This window comes from Leucoraja erinacea, chromosome 15 (genome assembly GCF_028641065.1).
Source record: "Leucoraja erinacea ecotype New England chromosome 15, Leri_hhj_1, whole genome shotgun sequence".
NCBI lineage: Eukaryota > Metazoa > Chordata > Chondrichthyes > Rajiformes > Rajidae > Leucoraja > Leucoraja erinaceus.
This window is the reverse complement of record NC_073391.1, coordinates 19,885,958-19,905,272: the sequence shown is the minus strand read 5'-3', so window position 1 is coordinate 19,905,272 and position 19,315 is coordinate 19,885,958. Positions and strand designations below refer to the sequence as shown.

Genomic DNA, 19,315 nt, shown 5'->3' with positions numbered 1-19,315 from the left:
CTTATTTATTTTCTCAGTTGGATCCGGTTGCATACAGGATAGAACCCTTGATTCTCACCGATTTGGATATAAAACCAGTCCTTGTACCACATCACAAAGGCAGAAAGAGACTACACCTTGGTAAGTCAGTTATTTTACATTTGTTGCATTTGAATCTGTAAATGTAATTATGTCCTTTTATTCAGAACTCTGTAGTAACATTTAAATTTGTGTACAACATTATTATTAAAATATAATATGCTATTGTCATCTGAATGCAATGCTATACCAAAAAAAAAAAAAAATTGAATTTGAGCAGGTTAAATTACTTAGAATATTCCTGTAGAATCATTTGTGGTTCCATTTAAAACAGTCAATATTTTCACAACCTATAAAGCGCATTCGCTTTCTGAATTATAAATTGTTTCTTATGTCCAGAACACCCAATTTGTTAGGCAAGGACACAGTACTGCCTTCATAGGATACAGAATTTAGGTCTACTCTCACTCCAGGTCAACCTGCAATATTCCTTGAATCACCAGCTTTGTCCCTTAATCACTTTTTTTTCCTCCCAACTCTACATATTGTTTGGACACCCTTCGGAGAAACGGACACACTCGGACTCAGAAAGAGACGAGATGATACATGTCAGAATTTGTTGCTGGTTTTATTTTGAGATGAGGAGCAATTCAGTAAACAAGGAAGACAAGCAGGCAGAAATTGACAAAGATGGACCAAAGGGGAGAATGCAATTAGAGGATTAGCTTTATGTCAGTGAATATCAACCCTCCAACCCGTCCTCCACCAAACAAATTGGAGTGGAGACACACTGCACTTTGTTCACTGAACCTTGTTGCTTTCTGCATTAGAGAGAGCACCGGAAGTCAGGATCGAGCCATAGAACATTAAACCGAACAGGCCCTTCAGCCCACAATGTCTGTGCTAAACACGTTGCCAAGACCACCTTTTATCTGCCTGCACATAATTCATATCCCTCCATTCCCTGCATATCTATTTGTCTATCTAAAAGTCTCTTAAAAGTCATGATCATATCTACCTCAACCACTATCCCTAGCAATGCGTTCTAGGCACTCATTAGCCTCTGGGTCAAACAAAAGATGTCCTGCACATGTCCTATAAACTTTGCCACTCTCACCTTAAAGCTACAGTGTATGGCCTTTAGTATTAGATTTTTTTTCCATCCTGTGAAAACGGTTCTGACTATGCAGCAGCACTCTCAGCTGTGAGACCGTGGATTAGCAGTTGTCAAAATAACAATGATGAATGTGTTTTTATAGTATTTTTAATATTATAAAATGTCCTAATATTCTTCCCAGAAGCATTGTCAAATAAAAGTTTACATTACATAAGGGCTTAATTAAGGTCTAAAGCTTGGAGGAGCAGGTTTTAACAAATCCTTCAAAAAGCGGAAGAGAGGCTGAGATTTACCAAGTAACCTTTAGGAAGAGAATTCCAGAGGATGGAGAGGGGAGGAAGGGAGAGTGGGAGGGTTAGAGGGAGGAAGGGAATAAGAGAGGTAAGGAGAAAACAAGGAAGAGAGAGGGTGGGTGGGAGGGAAAGGTGGAGGGAGGGAGAGGAGGGGGGAGAGAGGAATGGGGAGAGAGAGGGAGCGAGGGAGGGAGAGGGATGCTTCCAAAATGGCTTCTACATCTGGTGTTAAAAACAGGAAGCAGCCATTCAAACAGATACAAAGAGATGGCAATCAATGCACTGTCAAGTAAGGTGCGTAGAAGACGTCAATTGGTAGCAAAGTTATGCTTTCTTGTACTCTTACATGGGTATGACTGCACATTTAAAAAAAAAAAAACATTTAAAAATATTTTCAGCAAAATGGCACAGTGTAAAAATACTGATTTCATCAGCAAAATACTGATTTTCAGGTACTAGAATACTGAAATGCTCTGACAAAACTTGGCAGCTCTGGATATAGGTAAATTATATGCTGGGCTGTTCCAGTGGGTACGTAAGAATCAAACAGGTTACTGCAACCTGAAGTTACATTTAACTCAGACCAACTAAAGGCAGGATATTTCCTTCCCTGACAAATATGTGTAACCCAGTTAGGATTATTATGCTCAATAATATCTTTACTCTAAAACTGCATTGATTCAATTACAATGGTAAGTTCAGGAATGCAAAATTGCAAGGTATTTATATGTTGCCCAGTGCAAAATTAATTCCATGGTCACAGATTGTCAGACAGCAAGCGTGCGCTTTATTACATATCTTGGCATTCTCATGGCATGACTTTGTGATAATGCTGATAGTGATTTCTTCTTTCTTCTTCCTGCACCCCCCCCCCCCCCCTCCCCCACCTTCGCATCAGTCTGAGGCAGGGTCTCGACCCGAAACGTCACCTATTCCTTTGCTCTATAGATGCTGCCTCACCTGCTGAGTTTCTCCATTATTTTTGTCTACCTTCAATTTTTTTAGCATCTGCAGTTTTTTCTTAAACTTGCTGATAATGATAATGCTATTAATCAAAATTTAATATTTTTATCATGAATTTTCTATTTATTAAAGTGCTATTTCCTAAAATCTAATTTGAGATTTATTTATTAGACTTACCTAATAGTTTTTGTTTTATTTGCTCCATGGAGAGATCTTTTAAAAAAAAAAAAAACCCGCCCAATCTCTTTGTTATAACCTGACCTAGAAAATCTGAAGTATCTATTGAAACCCTCGGAGTGTTATCAAATGCATGCATATTTTCATGGGAGTTTTGTCTGATACTGTATGATAATGCAATAGATAATAAAAATGTCAAAATCCTATATTGATAATTAGAAATTCATATTATGTCAGATTCTACCACATTCTTATCACTCTCCCTGTTGCCTGAGATGTGTATTATTCTGTTAAAATATAGTTGATGCTGGAATGAGCTTGTCTGTTGCTCATAGTGACTGTGTATCCAAATGGACGAGTGACAGCTGCTAAAATCATCGTTCTTTAAAATTAAATTCTTGTTTCCATGCATCTCTGCAGGCAAATGCCCCATTTAAAGCCTTGAAAAGCTATTTTGGTCACATTTAGTTAAGTTGGAAGTCTCAAACTATTCAATTATCTTATCTGTCTAAAAGATGATCCCCAACATCACCCTTCCCCGTTCAATCACCAGCTTTCACGAACTCCATCATCTGTATTCACCTATTGCTTCACGCTAATTTAATACTCATTCAGACCATCTCTCACTTTTCCCAACACTATTGATTCCAAACAATGCACCATGTTTAAGAAGTGTTTAATCTAATTTATTCCATAATTCCTATTGTAGTGTGCTGAATTTCATTTGTAGAAAATAAAAGCTGATTACGTGATACAGAGCCCTCGTGAGACTTGTACAGATCCCTAGTGAGACCTAGTAGGATGAGAGGGGATCTCATTGAAACATATAAGATTGTTAAGGGCTTGGACACGCTAGAGGCAGGAAACATGTTCCCGATGTTGGGGGAGTCCAGAACCAGGGGGTACAGTTTAAGAATAAGGAGTAAGCCATTTAGAACAGAGACGAGGAAACACTTTTTCTCACAGAGAGTGATTAGTCTGTGGAATTCTCTGCCTCAGAGGGCGGTGGAGGCAGGTTCTCTGGATGCTTTCAAGAGCTAGATAGGGCTCTTAAAAATAGCGGAATCAGGGGATATGGGGAGAAGGCAGGAACGGGGTACTGATTGAGGATAATTAGCCATGGCTCGAAGGGCCAAATGGCCTTTTCCACCTATTGTCGATTGTCTATTCCTTCCTTGCCATTCACTTTCTCTTTCCAATCTTTCTGTTATAATTTTCCAACATTTTATCCCAACAAAAGTCTACGGTGAAAGTAGTTTCTGGATAAGATAACTTCATTATCTTGCCCTGTTTTTAATCTAACATTAATGATTTTTATAAATATAACAGTGCCTATGTCCTTTGTTTCATTTTCACAACCAAACTTTTCATATTAAGGAAGAATTTCTTGCATTCTTTCAAGTTTTAAAAGGTTGCATTCGGTATCATTTATTGAATATATTGTCTCATGTTTTCCTTTTTTGTATTTAAAAAAAAACCTTATTTAATTTGTGCCATGTCATGAAAAGAACAAATATTAAAAAGAGTTGTAGAAATAAAATTGCTTTCCCATCACTACTTAAATTATTGAGCCTGAAGTGGCGAATGCCTGGTCCGAATGAATTACGTTGCTGTACCTAACGTATTCTCCCATGGGTTGAAAGATGAGATGTGTTTTTACTTCTCAACAAAAGGTCAGATTGCAGTTGTGGGACTAATAAAATCATGTGTTTTGGTCACAGTATGGTTGAATGTATGCAGACTCCAGTTTCTCACTCAAGTTATAGCATTACACTTAAGAATAACAGCTACATTTCAAATGTGTGATTTCTGAAAGATGTTTGCAGATTCTTTATACTGGATTGTCAAACACTTTCATTAGCTTATCAAAATGCAATAAATGCATGCAAAGAATTTAACATTTTTATATTTAAAGAGCTAAAGCCACCAATGCCGATATTGGGTCATTTCTCTTGCAATTATTTATCAATTTACCAAAGCTAGATTGAAAATGATTTTAATGAGGTGGCTTTTTCTTAAGCACAAACAAACGGTAGTAAAACTAGAAATCAGTAAAAAAAAAAAAAAAAAACCCTGTATATTTTTGATGACAGTTTTGATGTATCCCCATGCAGCTGACATATCGAGATTCTAAAATGAAAACTTAGTGCTGGAAATGCACAACTTATAAAAGTGAAAATTTGATACAGGTTGCATGGCAAGTAATGCTGGTGCCTCATAGAGCCAGCAAACTGCATATGATCCTAATTCCTGATGCTGTCTGTGTGCAGTTTGCACCTTCTCCCTATGACTGAATTTCTCTCATTCACTTAAATCATGTTAGCTGATAGGTTAATCAGCTTTCATAAATCGCCCCTAGCGTAAAAGTGTGGTGGACAATTGATGTAGTGAGAGTAACTGGGACACTGTAATTGCTGGGGTTAGTCTGAGAGCCAGCAGAGAAGCAATGGGCTGCATGGCTGGTTCATATACCGCAAGGAAATATGAAATGGTGCTTAAGAGAAATTGAAGCAGTCATCCTTTATTGTACAAGCAAAATTAGCACCAATGACTATATGACATGAGTCTCCAATCTCCAAAGATGCTGCATGTAATGTCACGGTAAAGTAATTTTTCTGCTCATAGCTGAGTTGCCAGAATTTCATTCAAGATGGAAATTGGTTTTACTTGTAAGAATTCTGAGTAGATAATGGAGTCGTTTACTATCTTTTCTTTTGCAGAGTTGAAAGAAAGTTTGTCCCGCATGGGTTCCGATTTAAAGCAAGGCTTCATCAGCTCACTGAAGAATGCCTGGCAGACACTGAATGAATTTGCACGTGCCCACACTTCTTCAACTCAGCTACAAGCTGAACTAGAGAAGGTAGCCAACCAAATTAAAGAAGAGGAAGAAAAGCATGTGGAGGAAGGTAAATTAGATTCTCTTCCATTAACTGTTGATATATGAACCAATTGTATCCAATGTTTTCCCCCAAATAAGTAGTATTATTTATTGCATCTGCAGATTTCCCCACATACTTGTGTACGAATTCAGATGCACTATTAAGAAAACATTTAATCTTTACCTGTCATATACACTTACTACAGTGGATTATTTTTCAATTGATAAAGGCAGGTTTTGTGATGTTTTGCAAATGCTTTTATGCAGTTAGCATGCAGAATTGCATTTTTTCATCGTACAATTTTATTCCAACATGTGCTTAAGTAGCTGTGATACAGTATATCTTAATGTGTATTTTAATAATTAAATACAAGTTATTTGTGTTTTAAAGTATAGCTTCTTGGTGGGTTGGAATGGGAGTAGGGTTAAGAAACGTGGAAGCTGAACTATTACAGAGAGTATTGTGGTGTTTTGTTTGACAAAGAGGGAACTGAAACATGCCAGAATCGGATAATGGATGCCTTCACTGGGGGAAGAGTACAAAGGTATGATCAGGTTTATGGAATATCAAGAACAGATCGAGTCATCATATGACCAATCATAATCATTGAGGCATTTCTTTATTTCCTTATGAGGTAGAAGGAAACTATTCTGCACATTGAGTCAATGGCGACTCATCGAGTTATTCTATCTCTCTCTCTCTCTCTCTCTCTCTCTCTTTCCCCCTCCACCACCACCAATTTTTCACATCACCTATTCTCTCCACACAGTCCTAACAATGTTATTATCCACCTAAGCTTGGGGAAATTTGGAGCTGCCAATTAACCTACCAACCTACATATCTATTGGATAAGAGAGGAAATGGGAGTCCGGGGGGGGGTACTAATGTGGATGAAAAGAAACCGTGGAAACGCTGTACGCACAACATTGAAGGTCAAGTCACACTCAGGTCAGTGGAGAGTGAGAGAGTAGATCTCGCTCTGTCAGTATCCTGGAATGATTGCAGAATATGAGGAGGTCAGTCATTTCACTGCGTTCATGCAGCTCTCTATCAATCCTTTCTTTGTAGTCATGCCAATTTGTCTTCATATTTATCCAGATCCCTCATGAAAGCCACAGTTGGACTATGTCAGCCTTTCAATTTCCAACCACCTGCTGGATTAAAATGCTTTTCTCATGTCGTACTTAATACTATTCCCTAGATTGGTGACCTCTATTCCTTTGCTCATCAGTCAAAGGAAACTGCCTCCTACAATTCACTCTGTTAATTTCTTTGTCTTCATCTACCAAATCTCTCGTCAGCCTCCTCTTAGCTGATGAATAATACTAATGCAATCTGTGACGAAAGGGTATTAACTATGTAAGGTAGCGGTTTGTAGAAAATCGAACGTGAAGAAAACCAAGTGAAACAAAGTAGTTCTCATGGTTGAGGTGTCCTTGAACAGGCAGGATGGCTGAAAGGAAACCTGCATGGAATTAATATTTAGAGTGAGGGTGGATGGGACACTGATGCTATCTGGATTGTCTCAACCGTGTAATCACATTGGCAGTCTCTGTCTTGATGAATAATGTTTTGACATATTTTGTTGATGGTGTTTCAAAAGATGTCAATGGAAGGATGTCAATGGAATTTAGGTATTGCAGGTAGCAGTGAAGTAATGGTTAAACACAATCCAAGTCGGAAAAATCAAATAAAAAGGAGAAGGAAGGAGAGGACATCTGTGTTGGGGCAGATAATAAGAAACTGAATAACACAAGCGATGGTGGTAGTTCTGGCAGAAGTTTAAAAACAGAAGGATATATATATTAAAAAGTAGCTGGTATTATTTGCACCCAATATTGACCTAGAGAAAATTGAGCTGGACCATCCCCAAGCTCTGGGTGCAAGCAGGACAACCACCTGGAAGCTGAGTAACATTTTGGGCAGAACAGTTTCATCATCAGAAACAAGAAACTGCAAAAGCTGGTTTACAAAAAAAGACACAAAATGCTGGAGTAACTCGGCGGTTCAGGCTCTGAAGAAGGGTCTCGACCTGAAACGTGACCTGTCCATCTCCAAGGATGCTGCCTGACCTGGTGAATTGTTCCAGCACTTTCATTAAAAAAAAAAGAAAAATTAGTACTTTGATCAATGAGCTCATTATCCATCAAATAATACCAACAAAATGTGATTAACATGTTATCAGCACATGCATGTCAGCTACAAAGCTAACTATATTCTACACTCTGTATCTTTCCCTTAACTCTACCTACTGTACTTGAGTTTGGCTTGATTGTATTTATATATGGTACTAGACCAAGTGCAGACCCGTTGGGGCTGTTCCCCCAACGTGCGGTTGTGGGGGAGGAGGCGGCATGCACCGTCACACACACTAAATATTCTTTCCCCCCCCCCACACTCACGCTAATTACCCCCCCCTTGATATTATATTATTATTATTAATTTGCTCCTTTTACCCCATAACCACCCTATCTACTGACGCATAGCCCCCAACTTGCAGTCACATCTAGAGAGGGGGGGAGGGGGGGGGGGGTAGAGAGTGAGGGCAGAGAGAGAAGGGGCAGAGACACAGAGAAGAGAGAGGGTGGGTGAGAGGGGAAAGGTGGGGGTGGAGGGGAGGAGAGAGAGAGGGTGAGAGTGAGGGGTTGAGAGGGGAGGGGGGATAGGTAAGGGGAGGTGGGGAGGGTGGAGGGAAGGGGATAGGGGTGTGTGGAGGGGAGGGGGGTTTAGGGGAGGGACGGTGGGGGAGGGGAGGAGGGGAGAAAAAGAGGGGAGAAAAAGAGAGGGGAGAGAGAGGAGGGGGGGAGAGAGGAGGGGGGAGGGGGGGGAGCGGGGGAGAGAGGGGAGAGGAGGAGGGGGGGAGAGAGGGGGGAGGGAGGAGGGGAGGGAGAGGAGGGGAGGGGGGGTAGGGGAGGGGAGAGGGGCGGGGGGAGAGAGAGAGGGGGGAGGGCGGGGCAGAGGGGGGGGGGGGAGGGCAGAGGGAGGGGGAGAGAGGGGAGGGGAGGGGGGGGGGGGGGGGGGGGGGGGGGGGAGGGGAGGAGGGCGGGGGGAGAGAGTGCCTTTTTTTTCATTTCAACCCAAACCCCCCGAACAAACCATTTGCAGGCAGTGCTTTTTTTACTTTAACCATATGTTCATTTTCAAACCACATTAAGGGTACTTACTCACAGTTGTGTGGACATGTGTTCAGTGTTATTCACAGCTCAGAGAAACGTGACCCTCTGCCTTCCTCCAGCTTGCAGAATAATTGAGGCACACCACTTCCTGGTTTTATAGTCCATCCCCCCTGCCGCCAGCGGGGGCAGCAGAGAGAATGGGGAATTTTGTAAAATCATTAATATCTCTGTCATTTTTCATCGACTGGAAAAATCCTCGGCACACATGCGGCAGGAGGGGGGGGGGCTCTGAGCGAGGTGGCCAAAAATGACGGCCGTAGGTGACGGCATTCTCTCGGAAATCATCGCACAGATCGCCAAAACCGGTAGATTATCTGATTTAGGTAGACACACAATGCTGGAGTATATCAGCAGGACAGCAATCCCCGCACATTAACACCATCCTACACTAGGGACGATTTTTACATTTACATCAAGCTAATTAACCTACAAGCCTGTACGTCTCTCGAGTTTGGGAGAAAACCGAAGTTCTTGGATAAAACTCAAGGGGAGAACGTACATACTCCGAACAGGCAAGCACCCGTAATCAGTATTGAACCCGGGTCACTGGCGCTGCAAGCGCTGTAAGGTAGCAACTCTACCCGTAATCAAGAACAAGTGAAAGAAGTGTAGAACATACTTCCTAGTTATTAGCCATCTGGCCGCATGTAATGTTCCTAATGTTATTTGAAAAGTATTGTGGATATGGAATACCATAATGGCAAAGCACAGACAGCACAATAACACTGGCAGTGGCTTATCCAAGGACATAAGATTTGTTAGGCTGTCAGTTGCATGTCGGCTTAATTAATTTCAAACTACAGCTCTGCTCCACATCTTTCATAATCTTTCCTGTCTATTCATCCTTCCCTGTCCTATACATGCTATAAAATTAATTTAAAGTTAGCGACAAAATGGAAATTTCTTATCAAAGTCCGATGTTGATAACATTTATCTTGTTCATCTAATTTCTTGACTATGTTTATGATTAAGTGGGGAAAAAAGTAAAATAGACAAAAGTAAAAAGTAAATTGTTCACCTAATGTGAAAAAAAAATTAATAGAACCTGATCACTTAACGGGATAGTAACAGTATTGCAATGTGGGTTAGCTGGAGTCGGGTGAAATAAGCAGCAAAATGTAATGGATTTCCAATTGGATTATTTGATATTTTCGCCGTATGCATTGAACCATCAATAAAGACACTGAATTCTGTGCTTCTAACTGTTACAAATGATAAGATTGTGCACAAAAATTTGGAGCAATCCTTAGTTAATGCAACCACGGCATATTGCACACTTCATACCAAACACCATATTATTTTCAATTTTATACTTCTATGTAATCTACACATTTCATGGGTAAAGGGGCAGTCAAATAATGGAATACATCACTGATTACAGTTTTGAAGCTGCTTTCCCTCTTTTATTATTTCCTATCATTCTTTTACTTGGTCATGACCATGCATTCCACACTAAAACTGACTGCTACCTTTTCACTACTCCGGACACCTTGGTATTACGTTCATCAACCAGAATGGAAAATTATGGTTAAAACTTAAACTGGTTCATTTGAATGAGCTACAAACAGACCTTCAAGAGTTGAGAAAGCCACAGAGCTGTATCTGTTAAAAAAAAAAAACGACGAGTATTTCATAGCTGCTAATATTAACCCAAATAATCACCAAATTAATGTTCAGAGATTGTCCCACTTTGTACTGAATTAACAATGCAGGTTTAGTAAGGTAAGCTGGAGAGGTGCAAGGTAAAGCATTTGGGAAAGAGCAAATAAAGCAAGTAAACACACTGTAATGGTAGGCGATCAGAGGAGCTTTGGAGTGCATATCCATAGATCCCTGAAGAAAACATAATTGTCACAAGTGTCAAGAAGACGGTGCAGTATGCAGGTATTTAGCAGAAAAAAGGACACAAAATTCTGGAGTAACTCAATGGGTTAGGCAGCATCCGTGACGAATGGGCTGCATTTTATATAACTGGCAGATGCTTGTTCTGCTACAAATAGACTTGCATATTTTACTGGTTTAGGTTACGGAAATTGATGTGGTAACACTGAAGAGGATTTGGAGGAGATTTGCCAGGGTAAAAGATTAGTTATGTGAGTAGGTTGGTTAAGTTGGGGCTATTTGGAAGAAAGGAGGTTGATGAGGGTGTGTTTTATTTTTTTATTTTTTAATGAGATGCCAAACTTGGGAGAGTAGAAAGGAACTTTTGCCCTGATTAGAGGGGTGGACAGCTAGTTAACCTTAATTTAAAGTAAAGCAAAAACCGAAATGCTGGAAGAACGGCTAGTCAAGCAACGTCTGTGGAAAGATGCTGTCTGACTGACAGAGTTCTCACAACATTTCTGCTTTTCTTTCAATTTCCAGCAACTGCAGTTTTATTTGTTTTCCATCCACTTAATGTAATTAGTAAAAGGATTAAAGGGAAGTTTGTAAACACAAAATTTGGAAAAACACCAGGATTATGGAACTTGGCAGAAAGTGGTGGAGGCAGAAAGCCGTTCATATTGAGGTCCGTATATGCATGAGTATTTGAAATGCTGCTACCCATTGACCAAGAATCAAGACCTGGAAAATAAGATGAATTGGGTTAGCAGTTTCTGGAATCATCAGCTTGCGGATCTTTGTGAAGGTTATTCTGGTATCTTGGCAAACTTGAATCTTTTTGAAATAAACCATCTTAGGCAATTATACCAAGATAAACTTGTGTTGTATTATGAAACAGAGCAAAAGATGGTGGAAAGTCCAGAATCTTTGAAGGATGAGGATTCAGCCGTGAAGATTGGAATGCTGAATGGTGGCTACCGCATTGATTATGTTCTACAGGAGAAACCAATTGAGAGCTTCAATGAATATCTATTTGCTCTACAGAGCCACCTATGTTACTGGTAAGAATACATTTTTATTTAATAAAACAGTGCCATTGATTGTTGTCAAATCCCCATTCCAGAAAATCGCTGGCGTGCTCCGATGTGATGTCATTGAGCAACCAATCACATTGAGCACTTTAATAATGAATCTAGGAAAAAAGCATGACCTACCTTCATTTTTTAAATATTTTAAAGTATAAGAGAGGTTGTCACAAATGTAAGATCAAAATGAAAGCTAAAATATTAAAACTGTACATTAAAATGTTTTAAATTAATTTTAGAAAGAACACGTTTTGAAATAAACTTTTACTCTTTAAACTCTTATGTAGCACAGTGTAGTATTTGCAGAATTTTCAGGAAATATCATGAAAATATCTTCTTTGCGAGGGTAGCAGGACCATAGGAGCACCATCATTATTGTTTCCCTTAGAAGACAATAGGTGCAGGAGTAGGCCATTCGGCCCTTCGATCACTGTGATCATGGCTGATCATCCTCACTCAGTACCCCGTTCCTGCCTTCTCCCCATATCCCCTGACTCCGCTATCTTTAAGAGCCCTATCCAGCTCTCTCTTGAAAGTATCCAGAGAACCTGCCTCCACCACCCTCTGAGGCAGAGAATTCCACAGACTCGCAACTCTCTGTGAGAAAAAGGTGTTTTCTTGTCTCCGTTCTAAATGGCTTACCCCTTATTCTTAAACTGTGGCTCCTGGTTCTGGACTCCCAACATCGGGAACATGTTTCGTGCCTCTAGCGTGTCCAAACCCTTAACGATCTTATATGTTTCAATAAGATATCCTCTCATCCTTCTAAACTCCTGAGTGTACAAGCCCAGCCACTCCATTCTCTCATCATGACAGTCCCGCCATCCCGGGAATTAACCTTGTAAACCTACGCTGCACTCCCTCAATAGCAAGAATATCCGTCCTCAAATTAGGGGACCAAAACTGCACACAATACTCCAGCTGAAGTCTCACTAGGGCCCAGTACAACTGCAGAAGGACCTCTTTGCTCCTATACTAGACTCCTCTTGTTATAACGGCCAACATGCCATCCGCTTTCTTCACTGGCTGGGTATGGGAATCAAGTTGTAAGTGTTTCCTGACTGGGAAATGGGATGTCAGTTTTTAAATTATTGCCAGCTATAAAAGTCCTACAAATCCCCAGCCAATAGCATTGTGGAAGATCTTGAACTATGAGGACTGCAGCAGTTCACAAAGGCAGCTCTCCAACACCATTTGAAGGACAGTTAGGAGCGATAATAAATGCTGGCCTTTCTGGCAACCCCCTAATTCTGAAATTGAATAAATAAATGTAAAACATGAGAAGGATAAGCTCAAAGGTTGCAAAATGACTGACCTATAGAGCAGCAAAGAATCACCAAAAGTAACCTCTCATTTCCGCAGTTACTTGTGAATACTCTGAAGAAGAGCCCCGAGCTGGAATTTTATACACCTCTATAAGATCACACTGCAGCCTCCTGCACTACACTTTCTTGAGCAATTTACCCGAGCTCACCTGCAAGGTGTCAGTTGCACAGCTTATAACATCACAAGGCTCGCATCATACAAGTCCCCTCTGGCTGCCATAAACTGGACCCTTCAGGTGCAACTTGAATGAGCAGTAGAGTAATTGTAGAGATTGGCAATGAACCATCAATTAATTGCACTACTGTAGCGGGGACTCACAGGAATCCAGCCAAAAATTAGTCGGACACGAGTTGTGTGCACTAGACGTGTTTAATCTCTCTAATATAGCTCCCTACTCCTTCAAGGACATGGGCGTTGCCCGGCCTTAAATAACAAATCAGGTACCGACCCTGTGACTTGCGCTTCCCACACCAAGACGCCGCCCTCTAGAGCCGATGGTTCGTTGTGACCTTGAGTGCTAGGTGCCGCCACACTACAGTCTAAAGAAGAATCCTGACCCAAGATGTCATCAGTCCATTTCCTCTATAGATGTTGCCTTTCCCTCTGAGTTTGGACTTCGGAGATACAATGTGAAAACAAGCCCTTCAGCCCACTGAGACGTGCTGACTAGTGATAATCCTGTACATTAACGCTATCCTACACACTAGGGACAATCTTACAATTTTGCTGATTAACCTACAACCTGTACGTCTTTGGGATGTGGGAGGAAATCGGAGCTGCCGGAGAAAACCATATGGTTATGGAAAACAGGCAAACCATGCAATCAGCACCCAGAGTCAGGATTGAACCCAGGTCTCTGGTGCTGTAAGGCAGCAACTCTATCGCTGCACCACTGTGCCGCCCTGGAGTTCACCCAACACCTTGTATTTTGCAATTAATGAGGCCCCATTGGGAGCATTCTTGCTTACAACTTCTGGCAGCATCATTTCTGAAAGATTGTCCACCACTGATTATAGCCTTTTTATATAATTCACATCAGAGCCACTTTGTGACATGCACCTTCCTGATGTGCCGACATTCACAGCTCAGGATTGAATTAGGCCGCACAGTATAAGGGGTTTCCATACAAGCAGGCAACTGCCATGTCCCTCCTCCTTCATGTTTTCCCTCACCTCTAAGATCGCCTAATGTAGCTTGCTTGGGACGCAGTATAACCTTACCAGTGATCAAGGCAAAGTCGTCAGGGCTCAAGGACACAAGATACAGGAGAAGTTGGGCAGTGTAGTACTCGATTCCTTGAAGCTTAGGAGGCTGAGGGATGAAATTACAGAGGTGTGTAACGTCGTGATGGGAATAGATAGGATAAATGCATAGTATTTTTTCCTGAGTACGGGAATCAAGAACTAGAGGGAAGATGTTTAAGGCGAGAGGGGAAAGATTTCATTGAAATGTGAGGAGTGATCACAAAGAGGGTGGTGGAGATGTGGATCAAGCAGCCAGGGGAAGTAGTTGGGGTAGGTGTTATAACATTTAAAATACATTGGGACATAATGCTTGGATAGGAAATGTTTGGAGGAATATAGGCCAACCACCGCTTAAATGGGTTGTCTTAGTCTGCAATGCGAATTGGTCAGAAGGGACTGTTTCTGTGCTTTATAACTCTCTTAATCCACATTCTATGTGCATGGACATTGTTGAACAACCTCGTTGCAGAATCTTGTCAAATGCCTTGTGAAAATCCACATCCCTTTGCTCCCCCTCAACTATTTTAATTGTCATATTCTCAAAGAACTCCAGCTGATTTGTTAAGTATGAATTTCCATTCATAAATCCGTTGCAAAATGTTTAAATTTGCTGTCATGGTCTATTACCTTTTTCAAAACCTACTAATTAAAATGTAGCCTTATAATTACCTCCAGGTGTACAGAATTGCTGTCTGTCCAAGATTGTTAAAGTATTTCTTGAGGGTTACATCTTTTTAAGTGAATTATCAAAATTAATTGATCATTTCCAGGGTTGCTGGGAGGGATTTTCTAAACCGATTTGAGGTGCAGCCGTAAATGCAGGGTTATACACTGGCGTTATGAAAGAATGTTCACCCCTGGAGATTTGATTACAATTCATCTGCCAAATTATAAGTACTACACAACAGCCCAAAGGGATGTGAGTTACTGAAGAGCCAATTGTCTGCATACTAATGTCAATACTTACACTGGAATAATTTGAGTCGGTTACATGTTTGTAGTGTTCCTAAGGCAGTCAATTGTGAAGAGCTCTTCTTTAAATTTAAGGATAGCATAAACAAAAGCAATGACTTTAATCTGCCCACACTTTGCACTTCAGTGCTTTAATATATGTAAAGTCCAAAACATGCAGCATAACTATCCTTTCATTTATATCCTCCTTTCAAAATAATGTCACATTACGCCATCAATGTCTATTCATGTTATAGAACTGATCATAATGTGGAGCACTCTGTCTATGAACATTGCAGATTTGAAATTGTATTTGAAGATAATATAAACCTTCATGCAAGAAACACTGTGGCATGTTTGCTACTCTTAACCTAAAATCTGAGTGTAGTGAATGGCAATGATGGGCTGAAGTTCAATCCGTACAATGCAGATATATTAGCAAAGGAAGCTTTCTCCCTAGTGGGCAGCACAGTGACACAGCTGGTAGAGCTGCTGCCTCATGCGGCACTAGATTTGATCCTGACTTTGGGTGCTCATTCTGTGCCGAGTTTGCACGTTCTCCCCTTTACCACACAAGTTTCCTCCGCGTCCTCTGGTTTCCTCCCACATCCCAAAGACGTGCAAATTTGTAGGATAATTGGCCTCTATAAATTACCCCTGGTGTGTAGGGAGTCGGAGTCGATGAGAAAGTAGGATAACATAGAACTAGTGTGAACAGGTGATAGATGATCGGCACAGACCCAGTGGGCCGAAGACATTGGTGGCACGGTGACGCAGTGGTAGAGTTGCTGCCTTAAGGGCGTGTCCCACGAGCATGCGACTGCATGCGGCAAGCGCGATCTAACGTGGTCGCTTGAGCTGTACGGCCTCGCGGGGCCGGTCCCACTTCGATCGCCAGAGCCATATGGAGTTGTGCGGAGCTGGTCCTGACATCGCGCGGGGCTCCGAAAAACTGACACTGTCCAAAAATTCCGCGTGGCAATGGCCTGCGGAATCATTTGACGTCCGCGGGGCCCCCGCTTCCGGTTTGGCCGCGCTTGCCACATGCAGTCGCATGCCCGTGGGACAGGCCCTGTACAGCGCTTGCAGGGCCAGACAGGCCCTGTACAGTGCCGGGTTTGATCCCGACTATGGGTGCTGCCTGTACGGAGTTTGTACGTTCTCTCCATGACCGCGTGGGTTTTCACCGAGATCTTCAGTTTCCTCTCGCATTCCAAAGACGTACAGGTATGTCGGTTAATTAGCTTGGTATGTGTAAATTGTCCCGAGTGTGTGTATGGTAGTGTTAATGTGCGGGGATCGCTGGTCGCTGCGCAGACTCAGTGGGGCAAAGGTCCTGTTTCCGTGCTGTATCTCTAACCTAAACCAGAGTAAAGTGAAAGATGTAGAATGCTGCTGTCTGTTTTCAGTGCAGGAGCTTATTTTCTTGGTTTTTCACAAATATCTTATATTTGTTTTGAAGCACCTTGTGGACATGAGTAAATTTTGACCGACAAACAGAAGGTATTTTTAAATAATAATGAGTTCTCTTGTACCGATGAAAAATAATATCTTATTTAGTTGAGATCCCAGGGGGAAAGCAATCTGTATCAGTGGACATGTTGCTTAGGATTATTGTCCGTCATGTTAAGCATACCATGGAAACTGTGAAATTAGATTATTTGAAGATATCCGATTATGCATGTTTTTTCTTTTCAAGATTCTGCTGTAGTTTGCTCACCAATTTGTGGAGGTCCCAGTTTGGTCAATAATTAACGATTCCTCGGCCTCTTAACCTGCGTTAGTGCTCAGTGCAAGTGTAATCTTGCCGATTAAAGTGAATGTACGCGTTTAAGTTCTGTACAATCAAAAATATGCAATGATTTAATGTGGTGTGCATTTACATTTTTATGAGAATTGTGAAGCATTTGTTGGCAGTTCAGTGCAAGGAACGTGGAAGATGGGTTATGAAAACAGGCTGGATTCCCCAAGAGAGAAATATCAATGAAAATTAAAATGAGAGTAGAAGAAAAGAAGGTTCCCCAGATTCAATCAGAAATGTGTGGGTGTGTGGAGATTAGATCATCAATTTGACAGCATGCAGAAGGATGAAGACTGTCCTTCGAACAACCTTCAGTCCATGCCAGTGTATTATCACCATCCTATGTGCTTTCATTTCATATACTAATCTCTTATTGAGACTTTATCGAAGGTCCTCAAAAAAAACTGCTGTAGTTTTGCCAAACACTCTTTCCCTTTAATAAATCCCCATTGACTTTGACTTTGTCTACTTTGCCTTCAACTAGCATGTGGGAAGCCATACTCACAGATTTGTCACATTCCAAAAGCGTTGGGAATTTGGAAATGTTTCTGAATATGACATTCAGTAAGTTTAGGACTTGCTACCATTCAAATGGACCAGAATTACAACAACAGTGTCATGGTTTATTGGGATCTATATGCCTTTCTTGATCATGTTAATAAAGTCCAAGGGGTAATATATTTTCGGGGTCGCAAAATTATGCATGAAGTAGAGAAGCATTCAAAGCAGCAACAACAAAAAAGATTGCATGGAGGATTGGTTTTGGATATGATATTGGTGTCATCAACTAAAATAGGTGGTTGCAGGTGATGTGCACGGCCATTCTGCTATCATTGGTGTCATTAATATGATTGATTATAATGCCACCATGTGAGGAGCTCTGTTAAATAGTCTTAAATTGATTGGAAATAAGATTTAACCTAGAAATATGCTATAGTTGAACAGAACAAGATATTTTAAAGAACAAAACTGAGCATGAAGGAACTACTCATCACCACATTGAAACCTCAACTGGTAAAATAATGTTAGCCATTTAACATCTAAAATACTTAGCTGACTTAATTGTGAGATTTGTGATGGCTGATGAGCTCCTTTCATGGTACAATGCCTGTATGGACCACTGAATGCTTTCAATTGGCACGGGTTTATGAATGCTATTGAAGCATTCATTATGTCCACGGGTAAATCTACCGGGAAATCCAAATGTATTCCAAGCATGTACAGCCTTTTCATGGCTTCATGTCTGCAAATTGGCTTTGTATCATCTGTCTGCTACATTAGGCCATGTAAAGGATTTGATTTATTTGTTCAAATACTTTGAAAATTAGAATCTTTGGAAGCAACACTGGAAATGATTAAATTATTTCTGTGGATGGTCTAAGGTCTACCAGTGATTGAGACTGAGGAGATAACTGATTGACTGAGACACCATAATAAATGTTGTTTCATTGATCCTTGGAGGATTAGGTGAGTTTACTTTTGAGACGCTCCCAGAAACTTTGGCCCACCGAGTCGGTGCCAACCAGTGATCCCCGCATACTAACACATTATCCTATGCACACACTTGGGATAATTTACAATTTACCAAGCCATTTAGCCTACAAACCTGTACGTCTTTGGAGTGTAGGAGGAAACCGAAGCACCCGGAGAAAATCTTTGCGGGTCATGGGGAGAACAGAGGGTAGGATCGTTCTCTGGTCTCTGACGCCGTAAGGCAGCAACTCTACCACTGTGAACCGTGTTGCCCCAGGATGTACAACAATATCCCAGTGTGAATTCCTATTGTTTTCTGTTTCTTCTGAAAAACATTTGGAAAGTTATGATAGAAAGACTTCCTTTTTAAAATTTGTATACCTTCGCAGATAACCTGTCATTTAAAGGCACAATGCCGAATAAAGTTTATGAAATATATACTTCCTTTGATCTAAAGTACCACCTTAGATGCTTTGTAGAAACAAAGAACTGAAGATTCTTTTCCCACTGAAAAGCTTTTCCCACTGAGAGTAAGGAAGATTCAAACAAGGGGGCATGACATGAGAATTAAGGGACTGAGGTTTAGGGGTAACATGAGGGGGAACTTCTTTACTCAGAGAGTGGTAGCTGTGTGGAATGAGCTTCCAGTGAAGGTGGTGGGGGCAGGTTCGTTTTTATCATTTAAAAATAAATTGGATAGTTATATGGATGGGAAGGGAATGGAGGGTTATGGTCTGAGCGCAGGTATATGGGACTAGGGGAGATTATGTGTTCGGCACGGACTAGAAGGATCGAGATGGTCTGTTTCCGTGCTGTAATTGTTATATGGTTATATGGTTAAGATCCTGGTTTACCTAAAAAGACACAAAGTGCAGGCGTAACTCAACGGATCAGGCAACATCTCTGGAGAATATGGATAGGGGATGTTTTGGGTTGGGACACTTCTTCAGACTGATTGTGATGGGGTGAGGAAGAAAACTTGATGTGA

The 19,315-nt window shown here is 41.1% G+C and overlaps 1 protein-coding gene across 2 annotated transcripts in view; it reads left to right on the top strand.

The window, feature by feature from the left end:
* The window catches only part of sec23ip (SEC23 interacting protein), an 83,131-nt gene that overhangs the window by 44,608 nt on the left and 19,208 nt on the right, over positions 1 to 19,315 (top strand). For both annotated transcript variants that reach the window (XM_055646830.1, XM_055646829.1), the window contains exons 15-17: positions 18 to 120; positions 5,289 to 5,474; positions 11,346 to 11,508. In XM_055646830.1, the coding sequence (XP_055502805.1) occupies positions 18 to 120; positions 5,289 to 5,474; positions 11,346 to 11,508 (452 nt within the window). The remainder of the gene's footprint in view (positions 1 to 17; positions 121 to 5,288; positions 5,475 to 11,345; positions 11,509 to 19,315) is intronic.